Consider the following 21,806-nt stretch of genomic DNA (forward strand, 5'->3'; position numbering starts at 1 on the left):
TGACAGGATCTCTTTGGAAATGTTGAAAAAATTTAAAATTTATAAAACGATAAAAGCATATTTTCCTTTTAAAAATGTGTTTCTGCTTATAGTTTCTCCAAACGCAGTTAAAAACTTTCCTCAGAGGTTACAAATGAATAACTCAAAACAAGCTGGTTAAAAAAAAATGCTGATGTACTTTTAGATTTTGATGATGTACTTACTTTGTCAAACAGAGCGATGTACAGGGAGAAGCCAAAGCGGTCTCGCAGGTTGACCTTGTCGGACAGGGCGTTGCAGAGCTCCTTGGCCGTGGTGGCAGAGTCGGTCAGCAGTGTTTTGGTGGTGCCGTCCATAAACGTCACCGGCAGCATGACCGGCTTCTTCGACTTGGTAGCCTGGATGTTTCAAAACATTAGTCAGAAAACCGTATATAACCATTCATATTATGTTTAATGCACGCATTTCTGAGACCCCTATCTCATTAGAATGATCCAAACCTTCCTTAACTATATAAACCTGCTCCATGTTTCTGCCCTGTAGTTCATTATAATTCCACTAGGGGGAGCAGAAGGGCTTTTCCTGCTCATTTCAAAATGGCTGCCTCCGTGAAATTTAAAAAACACTTTTGGCGGGAAAGGTTTTACACATTTCCTAAACTTTATAGTGAGAGTAACTCATCTATTGTTGTTCATTTTTTTAGAACAACTACTTGCTTTATTGAAGAAAAGAAAATGTATTGATTATTAATTCATTATAATTTTGTTATAACATTGTTGTAAGCAAAAACGAAACATTTCACCTAAAGTATCATTTATCCCTTGTGCTATCTTAGATGACCCCACCCTTACATTGACGTGTTCTCCCTACCATGACAAAGGTGGATAAAGGTGGAAAGATTTCATGTAATCCATGGACACCAGTGAAGATCACAAATCATTGAAGAAAAAAGGTTCAGAGCACTGTCTAGTGGGTCTAGATCAGTGTTTTTCAACCAGTGTGCCGTGGGAGATGGTCAAGTGTGCCGTTGGAAATTGCCCTCATTAACTGATCTAAAAACATTTCCCATCTCCAGGATTTCAGCTCTCTGTTCATCCAAACAGGCCCTGATAAAACACTGAGGAGTTAGGAATATAAAAGATCGTAAAATACTTTTTCTTTGCGTTTATTTTATTTTATTAAAGACATTTTGATAAGAATGACTGTACCACGATTCAGCTGCAGCTTCGGCTGTATTTTGGAAAAGTCCCGTCCCTTTAACTGTCTCCACCAATCATTCTTGGGGGGCTTAATTACATGTCATCAGTCTGACCAATCAGAGGTGGTTAAAGTCTTCACTTCCTTGTCCCGATTTAGCTCATAAAGTCGCTCAGTTCTAACAAAAATACCAGCTAAAGCTCGTCTTTAGCGGTGTAGCTTTCCACAGAATCCGGTATCAGACCGTGGAACAACTGAACAAAACAATGAAGCTCCGAAAACCGATCTCCGCCCGTTTTATGCACTACATCTCCCATGATGCATTGGGTTGTGAGAGTGACAGCGCACAAGGAGATCTGTTGTTAAACGTCTTGAAACCAACGAACACACATCAAACTGTTTTTAAATCTTCTAACTTAACTTTTATTGCATCTTTTAGAAAAAAACAGCTGCAGTTTCCAGCTTTTTCTGTAACAATTATCTCAAAAATGCATGTGAGATTGTGGAGGGGCTGTAGATCAATACAGACTATGAGTTTCTCCTTTTTTTTAAATTTTTGAATGCTGGTGTGCCGCGGGATTTTTTTTAAGGTTAAGTGTGCCGTGGCTCAGAAAAGGTTGAAAAACACTGGTCTAGATGACCCAACTCCCAATGTTAAAGTGCCTAGGATAGCACAAGGGTTACACTGTCTATATCGCATAAAAAATAATATAGCAATTTTTGCTGTGTATTTCATCTAAGCATTTAAAAAGACATCTTTTTGCAAATCATTTTGATTTTCTGTCAATTATTCAAAATCCAAATTTCTGGGCAGAAATAGAATAAGAAGAAAAAAAGGGTTGACGTTAAGTGTTAATCCTCAAAACACCCTAAAATGTTCATAAAAATACTTTTTCTGGATTTTAGCTGATTTTTTAATCCAAAAATGCTTTTTCAATGAAAGCCAATGTGGAGTTGGGTATCTTCAATGACCAACCACTAACCCTTGTGCTGTCTTGTGGGGTCATCTAGACCCCACGCTGAACATTTTTCTTCAATGATTTGTGATCTTCATTGGTGTCCATGGATTACATGAAATCCTCTCCAGCTTTATCCACCTTGTAGGAATAACACGTCAATGTAAGGGTAGGGTCATCTGGACCCCACAAGATAGCACAAGCAGATTGGCCATTCAACACATTTAGCTTTATCATGAATGGGAGTTTGGACCTGCAACTCCAGCCAGGATGGAGGCTGAGTTCTGGTGCCGTTGACAAAAGTCCGTCTCAGCCTCTCTTCACAGTATGGAGCGTAGCCCGGCGGCCCGTTGCTAATGAAGTTCCTCAAATACTGTCAGAGAAAAACCAGAAGAAGAAGAAGGAGCGTTCAGGATCCACGCAGGAAACCAAACCATCCTAAACTCTGTGAACCCTCAGGTTCCTGACCTTGACGAATTTGTCGGATGGGGCAAAGCAGCCGACACACAACGAGATGAGGATCCAGCCGCGGGCGTGAGAGCTCTTGGACGGGTTCTGAGTGAGCTGTTTACAGATCTGGCAGTAGATCTCATCCCTGATGACCCATCAACACACACAGTTAAAGGGTTAATTCTGTTCACATCAAGTAGAAAACGTACTGAGGGATTTTAATTTAGTTAAATGTCATACATTTAATAACTTTTAATAATGTTTAGATGAGCTGTGTCATCTTCATACATGTTTTAAAATTAATATTTTATTAATTTTAATCATAAAGCCTAAAAAAATCTGTAAGATTAAATGATTTAAATTTCAAATGGACAGTTGTTAAAATAAAAAGGCTGACACATTTGTCACATCTGAATGTGAGAAGGTGCATGCAAACATTTATAAATGAAGAAGGGGGAAAAACAAAACAAAACAAAATAGTTATAAATAAATAAAGTTTTATTTAACTTTATTTAACTTAATTTTGATTTAATTTAGTTTGTGTTAATTAGATTAGATTAGATTAGATTAGATTACATTACATTACATTACATTACATTACATTACATTACATTACACTCTCAAGATGAACTCTCGTACCCTCTCGGGAACTCAGAACCGCTCTCACCTCAGTCCAGGTCTCAGGATTCCGTTGCCGATAATGAAGTGAAGTTTCTCCAAGTTAGATGTTGGCCGATCCTCCAGCATGCTGTTACCATGGAGACCGTACTCCCCATCATTGAGGCGTTTGGTGACCTGAAAAAGTGTCGCATCATAACCGTTTTTCACTTTGACGCCAGAACTGAGAAGAATCCATCGTGAGTGAGGTCAGGTGTTTATGGTTCTCCTCACCTCCTCTGTGATCTTGGACTTCTTCTTCAGGGTGAGGGACACCAGTTTGTGTCGAACGCTGGTTTTCTTGTTGCTGTCGGAGAGAGGCGTCTGGAGGGACAGTGAGAAAAGAGAACTTCAAGAAAAGGAAGCCAGAAGAGCATTTACCGAGACAAAAAACGTGCAAACTACATAGGAAGCCACGCCCACTCTACTCTAAAAGGGCCTTCAAAACTTAAAAACACTTTTCCGACAGCTCACGCAGATCTGCCACCTCACCTCTCCGTTTGCCTGCAGCGCCTGCAGCTCTCTCTTGTAGGTCTTCTTTCCCAGCGTCTCATAGATCTTGGTCATGACTGGGATCTTCTCACTTCCGTCGTTGATGGCTGTGTGGTACTTGGGCTCTGGCAGATCCCCCATGAACCTCAGAACTGTGATCCAGACTGCCAGAGCGGCCTGCGCCGGCAGGAGGACGCCAGATTTATCAGGTGAAACTCAAAGTTGGAAGTTAGACGATCGAGTCGGCGTCGTTCTCACCAGCTGGTCCCCCTCGTCGTCATGGAACAACAGCGGCTGCTTCAGAGGTCTTCTGACATACGTGTACGTGCTGGTGCCCTGGAAGTACGTCGCTGCATACTTGGCAAACTTGTACTCTGATAAATCCTCCTCTTCATCATCATCTGGAAGAGGAAGGGCCTCGTCCAGATCTTCCTCCATCAGTTCATGATGGGTGCGCTCCAGGTCCTGCAGAAGACCGAGTATTTCACAGTCATACAGTGTCCTGTCTTATTTTAAGACAAATTTAACAGTTTCTTTATAATTTAAAGGAAAGAAAAAGATTCATCTTGTTTTCCTTAAGTTTGTTCACCTCAAAGCCTGCAGGCGCTTGTCCCTCCTGACCCGGCAGAGAGCTGGTCGTTCCCAGGAAACCGAACATCTTGTCCACCATGTCGGAATCGTTGACGGGCTCCTTCCGGGCCTTCTCCATCTGCTCCACCATCTCCTTCTTCCTCCGAGCCTCCTCCTTCTCCTTCTTCTCTCGCTCAGCATCCTCCTTGGCCAACTGGGCCAGTCGCTCCTAAAAATACGAAACAGGAAGTCGAAAGAGAAGAAGCAAACATGGAAAAAAAGGGCAAACAAACAAACGCATGTGAAGATTTTTCATCCATGTTTTTTTCTAAAAATTTGCATAAAGGGAGAAAACTAAGCTGACGTTCACAGAAAAGCATCATCTCCAACTGCAGATGTTCAGACACTACAAAGAGTTTAAGATTTAAACGTGGGTTTGAGTCCACGTTTGTGTCCTCTCGGTTACAAAACTGATTTATCTTCTGCAGACGTTTTTCAAGAAGCAGGATGTGACTTTTAATTTACCAAAATGAACAACAATATTCAGAAATTATCTATTTCTTCTTTTTTTTAATCTAGTAAACAGTTTTTGATCACATTTCTGGACATTTCTAGTTACAATGGAAAATTTTCTTAGACATGTTGTAACTAAATAATGAAGATGCTGACGTAACGTTCAGGACTTCTCAAACTCACAGAAACAGAAATAGAGCAAAGTCTGTCTGACCTGAACAGTAAAAGTTTCCAACGGATTAGTTTAGAAGAAGAATGTTTTTTGGTTTTGGTTTTTAAAAGACTTTTATTTTGTAAACAGGATATTCTGATTTGTGACTAAAGGCTGAGAATCCTCTGGAAATCGGCTCCGTATGAAGGCGTCGGAGAACGTTTAGAACCTCCACATTGACTCACCTGGTGCTTGCGTTCAGCCTCAGCCTTCGCTCTCTTCGCTGACATCTGGTTTTTCAGTTTGGTCTCCTCAGCCAGACGCATCTTCTCAGCCTCCAGCCTCCTGCGGTACTGAGAGCGGACCAACGGGTCCGATTAGAGACAGAACTTCTAAACTACAGTCTCAAACGTGAATGTGAATGTGTAAAACCCAATTCCTATAGGTTAATCATGTTTGGGATACATTTCTGAAGCAAAACTATTTTTTTGGGTTAAAATGGTTTCAAGTTATGGTTATTTCTTGAGTTTTTTAGTCCCTTTTTAACCTTGGAGTTTGGTCAAAAACTACCTGACTTGGGTTCATTTGAACCTTTTTTTGTTTATTAAAGCAAAAACTGTTCAAAGTAAACTAGTTAGAGTGGAAAATGAACATATTAAACGAAAATTTAGCCACTTAAACATCTTTTAGTATGTTTGGTGTCTACGGATCTACATAAAGTGAAGATACACAGCTTTTTGCTGAAAAAAAGCTGAATAACGTGATCACATTCCTGTAACTCTGTCAATCTGATGGCGAACAGCGTTACCTCGCCCTTCAGCCTCCTGAACAGTCGACGCGCGATCATTCCTCGGGTGTACGCCTGGATGGTGATGACAGCCCACAGCCGGTGTCTGAACGCCCGGCGCACCAAGTAACCACGGCAACGCCCCTGAAAGACTGTAATCCGCTGACGGGCCACGTGATAGGACGCACACAACTTCCTGGAGCGAACCAGAGCCTGCAGGCGAGAGAAGCCCGCTCGCATCTGCAGGGAAGAAGAAGAAGAGGAGCAGGAGAAAGGTTGACCATCTCCTCGTCTCCCACATGATGCTGCAGTCCAAACGGATGGATGTGAGGACGTCAAACACATGGATGCTCCTCACAGCGCCATAGTTCTTCCGGCAGTGGTAGCCTCTCCAGGTCTTCTGGATGAACACAGCCGACTTTCTCATCTTCAGGAAGTTCGATCTGATGGATCAAATGGATGAAGAATGTATCAGAATGTTTGAGACTCTGAAAAAAGCTGGGTCCAGGGTTCTTCAGAACCCACCTGTCCTTGTAACCCCGGACCACCTTCTGAATGAGGATGACTTTGTCCGTGATGGCCTTGTCCCTCTCGATCTCCAGCAGCATGTCGTGGTGATCCTAAATCCACAGGAGAGCAAACACCGATGAGCTTAGTCAGCAGATTTTTCTTCTTTCTCCGCTCTGACTCATCAGTTTAAATGCTGACATCAGCACGCCGGCGTGACCACGGCGTGCGGCAGGCAGGAAGCAACAGGTTCTGTGGTAGGACAAGTAGTGACGCAGAAGCACAGTGTAGTTCTTGAACTACATGTTTAGTTCTTTTATTTTAAACATAAAAAATGTCAATTAAATGAAGATACCTTTTCATGATGGATTCACTGGAAAATAACATTTCAAAATAAATGTTTTTTCCTTCATCAAGATAGAAAAACCATTGATTTTGAAGTAATTTGCATACAGATAATCCTGTAACTCACAGACATGACACTTTCTCTTGTCTTGTATATAATGACAAACTAAAAGCTGGAAAATGAAGCCACCACGCTCCAGCTTCTTCCTGTTTAGGGCTCATCCAGCCTCTAAATGGTGGGACTGCGTCCGGTGGGGGGAAGTGTGGGGGCTGCCCTGATCCTAACCGCTGCACTTTCTCCTTCCTGTCCTGCTTCCTGTCCGGCTGAGCGGCTCACCTCGAGCAGAAAAACTCAAAGCCTAGCTCTGCGGGTTACTGATCATCAGGCACGTTCAGGCAGAAAATCCAGCAAAAATCAAGAATAAAATGACACCAAAGTAGTCGATTCAAGAAGAAGATGCATTGATAAAGTCATACGTCCTTTTCAAGCTTTCAGGGTTTTGGTGGCCTCAAAAATGAAACACATTGAGTGTAATTCGAACATTCCTGTGTATAGCAGTTGTTTAAATAAAACACCTCCCCTTTAGAGTGAGTGTGGACTCAAATCCTTGATCTAGATCAGGCAGGGATCTGCAACCTGAGGCTCCGGAGCCACATGCGGCTCCGTCATAACTCCATTGTGGCTCTTTGGCTTAAATGATTAGCTTAAATAACTGATTTGTTAGTTACATTTTGTTCTATATTTTTAGATTTTTAAACTGAGCAACCTTTTTTGTAAGGTGACATTATACTAAATCAAGATGCATTGAGAGCGTTACCATCCCTCCCAAATGCACACACATCAGAAACCTGAGCAAAATGATGATAAAATGACTTATCGTCAGGGTGGTTTGTCATTTGAAAAAGTTTAAACTCCTTAAATGTCCTGTTGCTGTTCAGAGAAAAAGTTCTTAAAGCATAAGTGCAAGTAAATCGACTCCAGGAGAGCCGTCTTTGACGCAGGATGCATTTTATTTTGAAAGGAAATTGCATGTGCTGTTGTCAAAAGTCGTAAAATTGGAATACAACACTCTTATAAGTCAATTGTTGTCATTTTTAAAGCTACATGTTAAAGGAATGGCTTGATGGCTATAAAAGTATAAATAGTTAATTTTTCTGAACAGTTCGGTGGGACTTTGTGGCTCTCACTGGGTTTGGGGGAAAACGCTTCTTTTAGGGGCTAAACTTGGCAGACCCCTGACCTATATTAAAACTTTAATGAAGCGAAAAATATTTTTCTGATTTTGAAAGGCTACGCCAAACCTCAGAAACAAATCTAACTCAAGTTACCAACTCAACACTAACAGCACCAAACTGCTAATCCATAGAAATGAGTCAAAAATGTCAAAATGTCTTTAAATAACCACAAAAACGTAAAAATAAATCAGCCAATGGGCTAAGAAAATCTTCTATCGGGAATTTCTATTTCAAGAAAAAAAATCTAGAATTTTTCCCTTAAATAAAATTATTTTTTTCCCCCAAAACAAGGGTAATTTCACTTTATTAAGAAGATCTTTTGTCAGTCAGACAGAGAATTTGAACCAGAAAAAAAGCAGAGATTGTGAAATCTCACTGTTGCCATCGTAGTGAGTGTTGGAGAATCTTTTTTTCCTCTAACTTGTCTTTTATTATGAAACAATTGTACCTTTTATGTTAAATAATGGACGTTGACAGTTTTCTGAACAGAAATCCCAGTTGTCTCATTTTAGTTCTGCACTGAATTTGAGATTTTTCTGGTAGTTTTTCTGAATTATTTTAAACCTTGTCTATTACAAACAGAGGTCAAAAGTAATGAGTTACTTTTACTTTGATAAGTTTTTGTAAGAGTTTTACTCCTTAGAGTAGTTTAAGTTTCTTTTACTTGAGTAGATAAAACATGGAAAACTAGTAGCGATCTTACTCAGCTGCTGTTTTCCTTTAGTTACATTTGTTTCTCAGTAAAACTTGTTTTTTCCTTTTTCCTTTTTTACAGAGTTTTGGTTGATAAATGCATAGAGTGTTGGACAGTATAGAGTTTTTTAAAAGTAATTTTAAAAGTTTCGCTTTGACCAGAAAAAACCCCAGCTCCCACAAAAGTGCTGTTTGATAAAGCAGCAGTGATGCATGATGGGTAAAACATTTATGCAACAATTAAAAATCATACAATCTGGGGGAAAAAGACTGTGAGATGAAAGATTTTTTAATAAATTAAAGAAAAAGCGTAAATATTTGATTACGATTGTTAGTTTTTGCCCAAAGAAAGTTAGAAATCTCAGCATATAGGATTAATTATTGATTATTATTATTTTATTTATCAGTGCCTCAAAGCCTTGTTTTTACCAAACAAACAATAACAAGGAGAGGTTAGTTTTTTGTCAAAAAACGTACATTTTTATTTTAATTCAATAAAAATACCACAATTTACACAAGTAACCATTTAAAAATAAAATATGTGCCATATCGAATACGTACTTCTACTCTAGTAATATACTTCTAAATTAACACTAATATAACTTGAGTACAACTTTTTGATACTCTAATTATGATATATTAATTACAATCAAACTGACATTTATTACTTTTCCCCTTGCACTTAAATGAAGCACTTGTTTGTAGAATTAAATTGTCCTTCAACGATGAGTAAAGTTCTCTGGACAGAAACTGAACGTTTTGCTCCAAAAGAATTTTCAAAGCTTTAGAAGAGACAGGAAGTCTGACTCTGACCTCCAAAATAAAACATGTCAAAGTGATCTGAAATTAGAGAGAAATGTCGGGGGGGGGAGTCTGTGTTTTGACAGAAGCCACTCCACAGAACAAAAACAAACTGCAGAGGCTGAAACATCAGCAGACAATGATTTCATTTGGGGACAAACAGACACGGCTGCTTTGACAGCAGCTGCCCTCACTCATCCCAACACACAGAAAAGGACTTAAAATGACCCTCAGGTGGGTTTTTTTTCTCTCCAAACTGTTCGTCCTAAACATTATGAGTTCAAGTCTTCATCATCACAGAGCTCATGTTAGACAATTAATGATAACAAGCCTCCACTCCATCTACAGAAATGAAAAGAGTGAAACTTCATGCATCTCTTTTGAGGATTTTATCCCTTTAGTTTGGTTTTTCTTTGTTTGATTTCAGTTGTGTTTTTGTTGGTTTTCCTCCCGCCAGGTCACAGCCTCACCTGCTTTCTTTTGAGAATTTACAGCGACTGTATCCAGGTAAATCCATCCTCTTTGGTGTATTTACGCTTCTGGTTTCCAGCTTCTTTATCTGTTTTTGTTGCTCTTTTTATTGCCATTTTTCCCAGAAAAGCCTTTTGGTTTTGTCAAATGTAAATTAGTTGCTTCTCCAAAGTTTGTTTTTTAGCGCTTTAGGTGTTTTCCTCAGTGAACTCGGAACATCAATCAAAATTAATTACACTATGTGATTACGTTTTTTTTTCTAACAGTAATAACTACTATATTTCAGGCTTACCTGTTTGTTAAATCACTGGTTTAACCCTTGTGCTATCTTAGATGACCCCACCCTTACATTGACATGTTCTCCCCACCATGATAAAGGTGGATAAAGGTGGAAAGATTTCATGTAATCCATGGACACCAATGAAGATCACAAATCATTGAAGAAAAAAGGTTCAGAGCACTGTCTAGTGGGTCTAGATGACCCAACTCCCAATGTTAAAGTGCCTAGGATAGCACAAGGGTTACCATGCTTTCTAACACGCTTTTAATGCAGGACTACCTTGAGGAAGATTTTGGTTTTTCCCATTTGCCAGTCGTCGTCTCTGCCGAGGACAGCCTCTGCGATCTTCTGACAGGTTCCTCTGAGGTCCTCCTGACGACAGAAATTCTAAAGTTACTCCTAAAGTCTTAAAATCCTTGGGGTTCAAAATGTCTCCCTGAAAAACACGTGTTATTGTTTAAAAAGGATCTCAAAGTCTTATTGGAGTCTGGACAAACACAGAGAGAAATCTTGTTTTTTCAGTAAATGTTGAGGGGCGTGTTCACAAAAAAAACTATCTGCTCTCCCAAAACACAGCGTTACACATAAAATGAAAGATCAGAACACAGAGAAGGAGCAGAAACAAAAGCTTTAAAGTGCAAAAACATGTGCAGTAGATAAAACTGGAACTCAGCCGGTTTTTGTGTTCATCGTCATCATAGCACCTGTTTGTATGCAGGTTTGACTCCAGGCATGAGCACTCGGTATCGGTCAACAAACTCCACAAAAGTGTATCGGATGGGATATCCGGCACGACGGATGCGAATGGTCTCCATCATCCCGGAATACCTCAGCTGACGGACACACAGCTCTCTATCAAACAGCTGCAAGAAAGAAAACACAACATCTGCAAGTCAACACGGTCAGGTTTGACAAACCTCTGATAACCCTGTGAGGATCATCTCCAGGGTGTTCAAAGTGTGGCAGAAACCTTTCATGATCAGGTAAAAGAACAGTTCTGGAACATCAATGCAGAAATCTGCTTTCAAAAATACAACTGCTCTCTTTTAGAGAAGCAGTTCGTTCAACACATACATAAAAACACTGACACCATATGTAACCTACGGCTTCCTTTCCTCTCCATGACACCGGTTTGTTTCCTCTATCATGGCCCAACTCCATCAAATCCCCCCAAAACAAACGGTATCAAAGGTCTACGAAGTGCAGATGCTCACCATGGGTTTCTTGTACTCGTTGGGTTTGATGCAGCGGACAAAGAAGGGCTGACAGACGCTCAGAGTTCTCATCAGCAGCTCCAGAGATCTTTTAAACTGACTGCTCAGAGTGGGAGAGCGCTTCCTGGTCTCTGCCCCCTGAAGACACACACACATGCACACACACACGCACAGCATACACAATGTCAAAAACAACAAAGACTCACTATATTATAACAACAGCCTTTGTTCTGTGTACGGTACATTATTTTTACTTCAACTTTTAAATGAAAGAAGATTCAGTTTGTTTTGAATCTTAAAGACATGTGGTTTGAAAATATTTTTCCAAAAAAGTAAGTTATTTTAATATGCATGTTCATGTTAGTCCCCAATATGTTATAATATACAAACCCTAAGTACATTGAACCTAAACGGTTCACTAATAGCCCAAAATTCTTTAGTAAAATCTAGCTTTACAATAAAAACATTATGATCTTAAATCAAGTTTTATCCTCAATTTCATATTTTATTTTAAAAGTAAACCCTTTTTGTGGTTTTAACATCTAATAATAACTGCTTTTGTGTGTATTTTTATGAAGAAAAACCAAAATTATAAAGTTGTTCCTTGTTGTAACTTTGAAATCTGACCACTAGAGGGCAGTAATCACATGTCGTTTTATTAATAAAGACTGAAAGCAGAAATACTCTGACTTTTCCTTTGAAAACCTATAAAATATTAAACAAACAATGTCACACAGTTTAAATATGATTTAGAATAAAATTGTCTTTGTTTTGATAGACAATAAAATAAAAATAAATGTTTTTAAGTCATAAAAGTCATACAGGAAGTCCAACATGATGAACTAGAATGTAACAGAGATCGTTTAGGAATTTGGACGTTGTTGTTACCTTGGAAAGAGCTGTGGCACCAGGAGCATAACCACACAGAAACTGCAAGAGGCAGCACACAGAGAACACACACACACAGACACAAACACAGAGAAGGGAAACAGGAGGCCATGATGTCACTGAGTTACAGAGAAGCATGCATGTTGAAAAAAAATAACATGCTGAGAAACAAAACCCCTGGAATTTGCAAACTAAAGACTCACAAATGTCTGTTTTATTTCTGAATATAAACTTCTGTTTTTTAGATAAAGATTCAACAAATTCAGACACTTAGTACATAAAATAATGTTGTTTTACTAATTAAGATGATTTTTTTTTCTTGACCTTGAGTTTAGGTTTCAAAAATTGTCACGTCTGCTTTCTTTTTCAAAATAAACGATGCAGGACGAGGAAACATAAAAAGCAGCAGACAGGAAGAATCTTTTTGTGCCAAACTGTAAATTCAAAGGTCAAATTCAGTGGAGTCCATCATGCATGTAGAAATGGTAAAAAGAAAGAAAACAGAACTTGTCTTAGTGGGTTTTGTTTTTCCATGCAGGTGTAAGTGCAGGCTTGTTACCATGGCGACGTCTGCCTGAAAGATTTGCTTGATAAACTTGTTTTTGGAGGAGTGAACCAGCTGGATGATGTCGCCGTATAACGTGTCCCTGTTTTTCTCCAGGAAACCTGCAGACAAGGCGACAAACGAACGTCGTGTTTCACCAAAAACGAAAAACATTTCAGCTTTTTCTCTTTCTGTAGCGGCAAGAAAACAACTACAGTCACTCCCTGCTTTTTGCAACCACTCTGGTAAGATTCTGGTGGCATGAAAACAAGAGAAGTTTTTAGAGAATGGAGCTCCTCTGAAACCATCATTTTCTATTGGTGACAAGTGGGAGCAGCCTGAGCAGACTATATTTAGAAATCAGGCTTTTTCCTGGACGCCTCTGCAGCGTGAACCTCTCTGACCTTTTGTCTCATAGTAGACGACCCCAGCGAAGTGCTGGATGCCAAACTGAGTCTCGTGGTTGTTCTTTGGTGGGATGTAGTTGGTGTTGAGTTTGTGCTGGAAGTTGAGCTTGTTGAGCATGGTGGCGTCGGTGCCCTGCGAGGAGCAGAAGAGATGAAGTTCAGGAGCGTCCGCCCGAATTCTGCTCTCCTGTCTCTGATTACTGGTTAACATAAAACTTCACTGTTGATCATTTATCCTCTAAAACAGAACCGCGACAAACCAGAAGCTGACAGAGAAAGTGTCAAAGAGCCACTATATACATTTTCCGCACATTGCATTGATGAATGTTGGTCACATGTGAATGGAAAAAGTGAAAAAAGTTGTGATCGTTTACGCGAAATTTTCACAGATGTATCACAAATGAACCACGTGAGAGATTTGCGTATAAATACATAGAATATGCGTAAACGGCATGATTCTTAAACATTTTCAACAGCTCCAAACCGAATTGACGTAAAGACCCATCGGCTGAAACCCTTGATAGACATCTGCACTCATCGAAGAACATTTATCACTCATGTATCACCAAAGACCTAAATTTAATACGTGGAAAATGCACAAATTGTATATGTTAGCTAAGTGACACGACCTTTAAAGAAGTTAAAATAATTTAGGCTTATATGCCAGAGTGAGAATATCCAATAAGAATTGATAAACCAGACAGAGGAGTCACTGAGCAGGTGCACCTTGGGAAATTTGCTCTCCTCGTCAATCAGAGAGATGATGTTCATTGGTTTGATGGCGATCATGTCCAGGGCGTCCTGGTTGTCGGTGAACTCGATGTGCTGCCAGTTGATGTTCTCCAGGTTGTACTCCTCCTGCTCCAGCTTGAAGACGTGGCGGACGAAGAACTGCTGCAGGTTCTCGTTTGCAAAGTTGATGCACAGCTGCTCGAAACTGGAGGAAGAGGAGGAGGAGGAGGAGGAAACGGTGGATTCAAGAGGTTTGAGGAAGATGGAGGAGGGAAAAGACAAATCTGGGATCATCATTGATCTAAAAATGCTGCTCTGTTGAACCCTTCCAACACTTTCCCTTCTTTGTTTGTCCTATCAATACTGCAGAAATAATTTTGTTAAAGTAAGATATAACTTGTTTTTCAAAATGAAGATTTTTTACCCTTTTATTACCATTGTTGCAAAAACATCAAATCCACTGAACTTGTTAATCATTTTTATGCTTTTCCTTTTCAGATGTTCATTTTTGAAAGCTTGAGAAGGTGAGCCTGTAAACTCTAATAATCAGCATCACCTTAAGCATTGCCCTGTTGCATGCTGGGACAGTCGCGTGCCGTTTTGTAGTTTTGTAATTGTCACAGATTTTTAAAATTGTTTTTGTGTTTTCTCACCTGTTGACAACAAAGTTCTCAAAGCCGAAGATGTCCAGGAGGCCGATGCAGCGCCGCCCAGCTTTGGGCTGTGAGGACGGAGGCTTGTAGATGGCCGCATTGATCTTCTCCACGATCCACACAAACAAACGTCCGTAGATGCCCTGAACACACACACAAACACACACACACACACAACAAGTGGGTTCAGTAACTCCTAAGTGTGTCAAAGATAGATTTCCATCTGTATTTGGGTTGGGTTTGTTTTCCCATGAGGGTTTTGTTCATCCTACTTTGTGCTGCATGAAACTGCTGAGTCTTAATAATTCATGATGAAAAGGTGAATTTTGATCTGATTAATCAGATCAACACAGGCGTTGCTTTGACCCTCACCTTCACAAACGCATCTCGAACGTCCAGAGCTTGTTCGATGCTGAGCGGAGTGGAGACCGTCTCTCCTCTGGTGATCAGCGTTCGGCTGGTCAGACAGTTCATCAGATCCTTAAAGTCCACCTGATGGAATCACACATGTCTGCATCAATGTGACTGAAAGTTTAACCTTCCGTCTCTGTCAGCTCAGTCTGCAGTGATTGTAGGTGTGATGCAATTAAGAGGCAAATAATTTGAATATGATTGCAGAAAACCCAGATTTGCTTTGCTGACTGAAGCTGACGAAGGGGGAGGGGGTTACCTCCAGCAGTGCAGAAGCAGTGGTGAGGTGGGGGCTTCGGACGACCTCACAGGCGTCTAGGTTATCGTAGGTACGAGCTGAAAAACAAAGGCAATAAACTTTATACCAAAACACATAAAACAGTTGAAGTAAGAAACATGTTTAAAGACTCGCTCCAATGAAAATTGTGTTTTTGTTGTTTTTAACATGTTCTGGTAGCATTAGTCTGATGATGGAGGACATATGTATATATATATATATATATATATATATATATATATATATATATATATATATATATATATAAAGAAAATGGAGATGAAAATGGCATTTTAGAGTATTTCTTTATTCGAATTGTTGAGAATCCCGAGCAGACGAATAAAGAGCGTATTTGCAATGCAAAAAATACACTGATGGGGCCACAAGCTCCCTGTTCCACCCCATTCTGAGGCATCCACTTGTGGAGACAAAAAGATCCATGAACATCTTTGTTTTCCTTGTCTGTGCTGGAATCTGGATCTAAACTGTATGGCTGGATAGCTCTGATATTGCTCGCCATTTTTGTTCAATTAGATTTTTTATTTATATAGTCCAATATTACAACAATAGTCGTCTCAATGGACTTCATTCCAGTAGTTAAGAACATGAAATCAGCCATAAAGTACAAAAGGTAATTGCTAAACTAAACATCCGTGCCCTTATACCCTCCCTATCGTTAAAGAAAAACTACTAAAAACAATTGATTCCGGAAAACAGAACCTCAGAGGTGTCCACATGAAGAAGGGATCCTCCCCCAGGATGGACAGGTGTCGTACCAGAACTCTTAGAGAAGAACTTATCTTATCTAACTCTACAACTACATGTTTGAATAGTCCAGTACCACACACAACTCAGAGCCAAATTTCTACAGTGGCCCTGAATTGCAAATCACACCAGCAAATAACTCACCACAAAAACATATGAAAACAACAACAACGACAATAAAAACCTAAACAAATAATAGAAAAACAACACAATGAGAAACTGTAAAAGGGATGGGACATCCATCGTGGATTGGATTACGATAACCAGTATCGCTGTATGCCAAATAACTTTCCATAGAAATGATGGACAAACGTCATCATCCAATCAGCGATGTCCTTTAGTCCATACCTTTTAAAGTTTTCGTACAAACATAAACAAACATTTTGGAAATCAAAATGAATTTCCAGAAATCAAAATGAAATGTTTAAACATGAAACAAAAGAAGAAATGTCCGCATATTTATAAAGGTTTTAGGATTAGTGCAGAGCATATTCAGTATCACTTTCGCCAAATTCCTTCGGACAAATGTCACTATCCAATCAGCAATGTCCTATACTACGTACCTTTACCCGCTTCTTATTGTGTTTCGGTTATTAACATTTCATTGGTTTGTTAACCTTTGTTTTCGGAAATGTTTCATTTGAATTTTGCTTCTGTTTTTCCAACCGTGTTTTAGATTTTTGTAATTTTGTTTTGATCTCTAAAATGTAATGTTTTTTTTATTATTTGTTCTGCTTTTCTAATGGGCCTTGAGCTCTTCAATATGTTTCTGCGTCATCTTGTTAGTGTGATTTGTACATCAGGGTAAGTTTCTAATGAACTCCTGACGCTCTGCAGAAACTATGTCCTGGAAAACAAAACAGATTTTTTAAATTTGGGCTAAAAACGACATAATCAGGCACGTCCACTCATAGGTCTCTAGGGTTGCTGGAGCATCTACCCTTTTTGCCTCGTAATCAAAAGTGCCCTAGTGCCCTCTGTTTTTCTTTTTTGTATTTTTTTGCATCAACATTTATAGTTTTTTTGTTTTAGATACAAGAAAAATTGTGGCTGCAAACCCCCCCCCTCTTCCCCCAGAATTCTACCGGACCTATTTCCTTGCAAGACGGGGGTTCTGAGCTGCCTCTTCTGTCTTTGCGGCTCCGCTCGAACTCAGAGCTGCCAGAGAGAGTAAGGGACGGCCGGGGCGGATGGCAAGAGAAGCGCCTGTCTTCTGCATAAATAAAACCCCTGGGAACGCTCTAAAAATAGATCAAAAGATGATCGAAGTCGCTGTTTAAAGATATCTATACAAATAGTGCTCTTTGATAAATGAAAACGGATGCTCTGTTCAACGGCAGCACCAACAAAGAAAAACTGCACAGGTGTTTAAACTTAAAGGTGAAGAGGAAAAAAGAGTTCAAGAAAACACTCCAAAAGCTTTGAAAGCAACAAAAAAATAATAATAAAGAACCTTCATATTGTAGGTTTCCCATGTGTAAAATTGCTGCCAGTAGCTTGGAAATCTCCCAGTTTTCCCTGTCCGTGAACATCAGCACCTGAACACAACAGAGGCATTCATTACACCAAAGGAATAAGACTTTGGAGGCAGATGAAAGCGTTAAATGCTGCCACAGACTCATCGGTACCTTCATGGCAGAGCGGATGTTGGAGTACTCCTTCAGGTCATCGCGGCCGTCACAAACCGTACACTTGCCCTGAAGAATTGCAGAGACGTAGGTGAAAAGAGACATCTGGAGCCTTTTTTGTTTATCTCTGCTTGTTTGTCAATGTTTTCTGATGTTTTCCAATAACATTTTTCACAGATGGGTTGTGTTATAGTCGGAGGAAGCAATTTTTTTATTCAGTTAGGTGAGCTTCAAATGCAGATCTATTGATGGTGTGTAGAAATCAGCTGAATTTTAAGATCAAACCAAGCTTTTTTCGGTTTTACAACTGATTGTACATTAATGCAGCAGAAGCCTTTGATCGAATGAGGATGAAACATCACTGACTATGGTCAGGTAGGTGTAGTCAGTGGCTTTGCTCAGCCCCAGTTTCTTCTTCTCCTCAGCAGTCATGCCCTTCAACATGCAGTAAAAGATGTGATAGTTTCTTTCATCGTGAGCCTGAAAGACACAATGTCAAATGTGGCATAAAGATCGGAAGGCGTCACATGGCGTGTTGAAGCGGCAGTTTTAGAAACAAACTTAGAGATCTTTGAGCGTTTGCAAAGTGGCTGTACCTGTCGACAGACCCTGGACTTCTCCAGCAGGTACTGTTCAATCTTGGCTCCCTCTATAGCCCCTCTCTTGTTGAAGTGGATGTCAATGTATTTCCCAAAACGGGATGAGTTGTCATTGCGGATTGTTTTTGCATTTCCAAAGGCTAGGAGGAAACAAATGAACAACACAGATTGTGGTACAGGAAAACCAACTGAAAGTGTTTTTGGACAAAGATTTGATTCAAACTTTTTATGATTGAGGTTTCCTTTAAATTAACCGAAACTTTAAGTCAAGAGAAAAAAACAACAAGAAAACACTGGCTTGTTCCACTTGTGATCTGAGTTTTTATATATTTAAAATACATTTATTACATTATTTTCTGGCTTTTCAAGTGATTCAAACTTGTTTAGATTCAGGAAATGCACAGAACGCACTTAAAAAATGTTTTTTTTTTTTTAAATATTTGATCCAAAGTTTGGGTTCACTTGTAATGAATTGCACCAGAGTTCACTTGCAAGTGAACCAAAATTTTTTGTATAGATGAGACAGAATTCTCTTGTTTGATAACATCAACATTCAGCCAAACTAAACCAACTCTCCAAAACACAGTATGTGACAGCATCCTGAGGGAACACCCAGACCAGGACAGTCCAGACGTTTTATTGGACTCAGATGGGAGAAAGTTTAAAATCAGCATTTAATTTGGACAAATGTGATTTGGTCTGTCATCTAGACCTGACAGGTGTCTGACCCCGCCCAGCACAAACAGCTGAGAGTCAGGTAAAAAGTGGAAAACAAATGAGGCACAATCAGGTGTGAGTCTTTAACCAGAAATGTATCTGTGTTGTCTTCATGTGATCTCACCTTCTAGAATGGGGTTGGCCTCCAGGACCTGTTGTTCAATCCAGGAGTGTTGTCCACTGATGGCGGCCAGAAACTGCAGGATCAGTTTGGTGCTCTCTGTTTTTCCTGCTCCAGACTCTCCACTTAAGTCATCCATCAGTGATACCAGACAAACAAAGACTTTCAAAAGACTGGAGGTCATGTGACACCTTTTTATACAATGATTTTACTATTTTATTTTATTTGTAAAATACATTTTTGGCGTACCTTGAGTACTTTGTTATAAGTGTGAATACGCCTTTTCTTTATACGTACTTATGTTTTTTATTTTGTAAAATACAAATGTTTTAATTCCACTAAAGGTTTACATACCGTAGATTTTCTCATGATGAAGATGGAAATATTGGATTTTGTTTTGATGTTCCAAACCTCTGTATACCTGATAATGCAGCACTGGTCTCGGTTGTTCCTCTGCATGTTGAAGTAACAGTTGTCGGCGATTGCAAAAATGTGTGGCGGCATTTCACCGATCTTCTTGTTGGTGTACAGGCGGATCTGATCAGCTGTGTAGATGGGCAGCAGCTGGTAAGGGTTGACAGCGACCAGGATGGAGCCTGTGTAAGTCTGGGGGGGGTTAAAGTCAAAGAGGTTTATGGTTTTGAAAAAATTTGCTTTTTGATGTGTTTAATATCTTTTTTAAGCATTGTTCTCATGATGGAGGACATATATTGAAAAAACTCGGCTTAAATTTGTAGTTCTGAGTATTTATTTATTTCAAATCGTTGTAAATCAGGAGCAGACAAAAAAACGCAACAGGTTTTTTGATTTTGGCATAATCGTCGTTTAAAGACCACTGGAAACATTTTTTAAAGAAGAGTAAAAGATTATTGGAGTGGGTCTATAGGAGGGAGAAGTACAGGAAGGCAGCGTTTTCATCAAAATGTGAACCAAAAGGGGTTTGAATGCAATATTTGATCATATCCACGCAGTTAGATTGCATTATTAAGTTTATGATAGTATGACTTTTTAGAAGAGTTAAAGTCTTCCTGTCAGTTAAGTGAGTTTCAAATGCAATTCTCGCAAACTCACTTAATTTTTTTGTGACTCAAAACCAAGAATTAGAGTGTAGATATATAAAATAAGTGTACACACTGGACTAATATTCATATTCCATATGATTCTCCATTGCAAAAATAATCCATGAGGTGCAGCGGACCTTTTGACTGGGGTTTACTTTGCCCAAGTCACCAACTTTCCTAAAACAGCAGGACTAAGTGAGAGTTTTGTAGGCTCCTCCCACATTCAAGTAAATTAAATGTGATTATACAGAAATTTGAGCTTCTATAAAATCAAAAGAGGTCGTCTGCACTTGACTTGCACAGAAAATCAAGGTAGAAGCATTAAGAATGTTTTTGAAAACAAGCCTGAAACGAGGATTAAAGAGTTGAATTGAAGTTGGAATGTTTTAAGTATAACTAACAGGGAAACCTTTTCCTTCTGAAGCCAGCCTCTAGTGGTCATTTGAGGAACTACAACATTTAGTATTTTTGCTTCAAATTTGGAAACAGAATGCAGGACCTCGTTTAGCCACGTTTCAATTTGTTAAAATTTAACAAATGCTAAAGGTTTCATGCAAAGAAAAGTGCCAGCAATGAATGTTTTAAATGTAATTCTCCAGTCTGACTTTGAATGAATCAGTTTTACAAAAACTGCAGTAGATTCTATGAGGTTATTGCTAAATGGACATTCAAGCTACGTACTTTAATACCGTAATAATTTCAAAGGCAAGACTTGAGTCAAAACTTTACAATACAGCTGGGGAAAAAGTAATAAAACTGTAATTTTCAGACTTTTTGACATACACCTCAGTGTTTCAACACCGTCCATGAGTGTTTACTCACATGAACTACCACACACACCGCTCTGGGCAGTTTTAGCACTTCAAAAAAAAAGATACAACAACAAAAAGTCTGTCAAACACTGTTTTTTGTTGTTGCTGCAGGGAGACAACAGCCAGCCCCTGAAGGTGATGATGTGACGGCGCTCTCGTAGCTCAGATGTTGAAGGAGGACAATAAAAAGAGTATCAGTGTTCGTCACAAGAGAACGAACGGTCATGTTGGAAACAACATGCTCCCAGAGCCTAACTTGGTTACTGGTGAGTCCGAGTGAGGCCACTGAGCCAGTAACACAAAGCAATTTGACTTGAGCTTCACAAACGTGATACTTCCAATGAGACAATTTCTACAAAAAGTAACCACGACTAACTCGCACCTTCCTCACTGTCTGATTTATGACTGAAAACGTTTGACAAGCATACAGCTGAGAAGTTCATGCTTCTTTCTGTCGCTATGTCAGGTGATGATCATGAAAAACTTCCTTCTGTAGTCATGCTTTAGGTCAAAGAATCGACTCACCCTTCCACCACAGTTTGTCTTCAGAATAGACAGTAGAGACAAGAAGAAATGGTAAAAAATAAAGGGGAATAAGCAAGAAATTTAGATCAAATCAGCAGAAATTAGATTTATAAAATGATAGAGACGGTTGTTATAAATACGGAGGTTGCCTTTATGGCCTTTGTACTCACATATATAAGCTTTTCTCTGTATCTAATGAGCAGATTGCGAAGGATGCCGGCTTCATTGAGGTCCCCCAGCCGGATCATGTCCTCCACCCCATGGATGGAGGTTGGATGCATCGGTTTAATGTTAGTGGCATTCTGGGGGGAGATCCAGTGCTCCTGAAAGGAAAAAGATAGATGAGATGCCGGAGGAAAGAAGAGCT

The 21,806-nt window shown here is 39.5% G+C and overlaps 1 protein-coding gene and 1 long non-coding RNA gene across 2 annotated transcripts in view; one reads left to right on the forward strand and one right to left on the reverse strand.

Annotated features, from left to right (window-relative positions):
• The window catches only part of myo7a (myosin VIIA), a 33,513-nt gene extending 14,296 nt beyond the window's left edge, over positions 1 to 19,217 (reverse strand). Inside the window, exons 1-26 of the mRNA XM_023961764.1 lie at positions 19,045 to 19,217; positions 18,201 to 18,343; positions 17,971 to 18,084; positions 17,430 to 17,673; positions 15,194 to 15,270; positions 14,896 to 15,015; positions 14,524 to 14,666; positions 13,865 to 14,075; positions 13,136 to 13,271; positions 12,747 to 12,853; positions 12,188 to 12,229; positions 11,300 to 11,437; positions 10,790 to 10,948; positions 10,365 to 10,457; positions 6,278 to 6,372; positions 6,111 to 6,195; positions 5,774 to 5,992; positions 5,211 to 5,318; positions 4,321 to 4,530; positions 3,990 to 4,196; positions 3,732 to 3,908; positions 3,474 to 3,563; positions 3,250 to 3,377; positions 2,601 to 2,727; positions 2,386 to 2,505; positions 204 to 377 (exon numbers count right to left, since the gene is read on the reverse strand). Of these exons, the coding sequence (XP_023817532.1) occupies positions 204 to 377; positions 2,386 to 2,505; positions 2,601 to 2,727; positions 3,250 to 3,377; positions 3,474 to 3,563; positions 3,732 to 3,908; positions 3,990 to 4,196; positions 4,321 to 4,530; positions 5,211 to 5,318; positions 5,774 to 5,992; positions 6,111 to 6,195; positions 6,278 to 6,372; positions 10,365 to 10,457; positions 10,790 to 10,948; positions 11,300 to 11,437; positions 12,188 to 12,229; positions 12,747 to 12,853; positions 13,136 to 13,271; positions 13,865 to 14,075; positions 14,524 to 14,666; positions 14,896 to 15,015; positions 15,194 to 15,270; positions 17,430 to 17,673; positions 17,971 to 18,084; positions 18,201 to 18,343; positions 19,045 to 19,180 (3,603 nt within the window). The 5' untranslated portion in view covers positions 19,181 to 19,217. The remainder of the gene's footprint in view (positions 1 to 203; positions 378 to 2,385; positions 2,506 to 2,600; positions 2,728 to 3,249; positions 3,378 to 3,473; positions 3,564 to 3,731; positions 3,909 to 3,989; positions 4,197 to 4,320; positions 4,531 to 5,210; positions 5,319 to 5,773; positions 5,993 to 6,110; positions 6,196 to 6,277; positions 6,373 to 10,364; positions 10,458 to 10,789; positions 10,949 to 11,299; positions 11,438 to 12,187; positions 12,230 to 12,746; positions 12,854 to 13,135; positions 13,272 to 13,864; positions 14,076 to 14,523; positions 14,667 to 14,895; positions 15,016 to 15,193; positions 15,271 to 17,429; positions 17,674 to 17,970; positions 18,085 to 18,200; positions 18,344 to 19,044) is intronic.
• On the forward strand, positions 19,132 to 21,526 carry LOC111948473. Its single transcript, XR_002874489.1, has 3 exons — positions 19,132 to 19,220; positions 19,573 to 19,641; positions 21,026 to 21,526. It is a non-coding gene; the product is annotated as an uncharacterized LOC111948473 (long non-coding RNA).
• Positions 21,527 to 21,806: the final 280 nt, after the last annotated feature.

This window comes from Oryzias latipes, chromosome 13 (assembly GCF_002234675.1).
Source record: "Oryzias latipes chromosome 13, ASM223467v1".
Lineage (NCBI taxonomy): Eukaryota > Metazoa > Chordata > Actinopteri > Beloniformes > Adrianichthyidae > Oryzias > Oryzias latipes.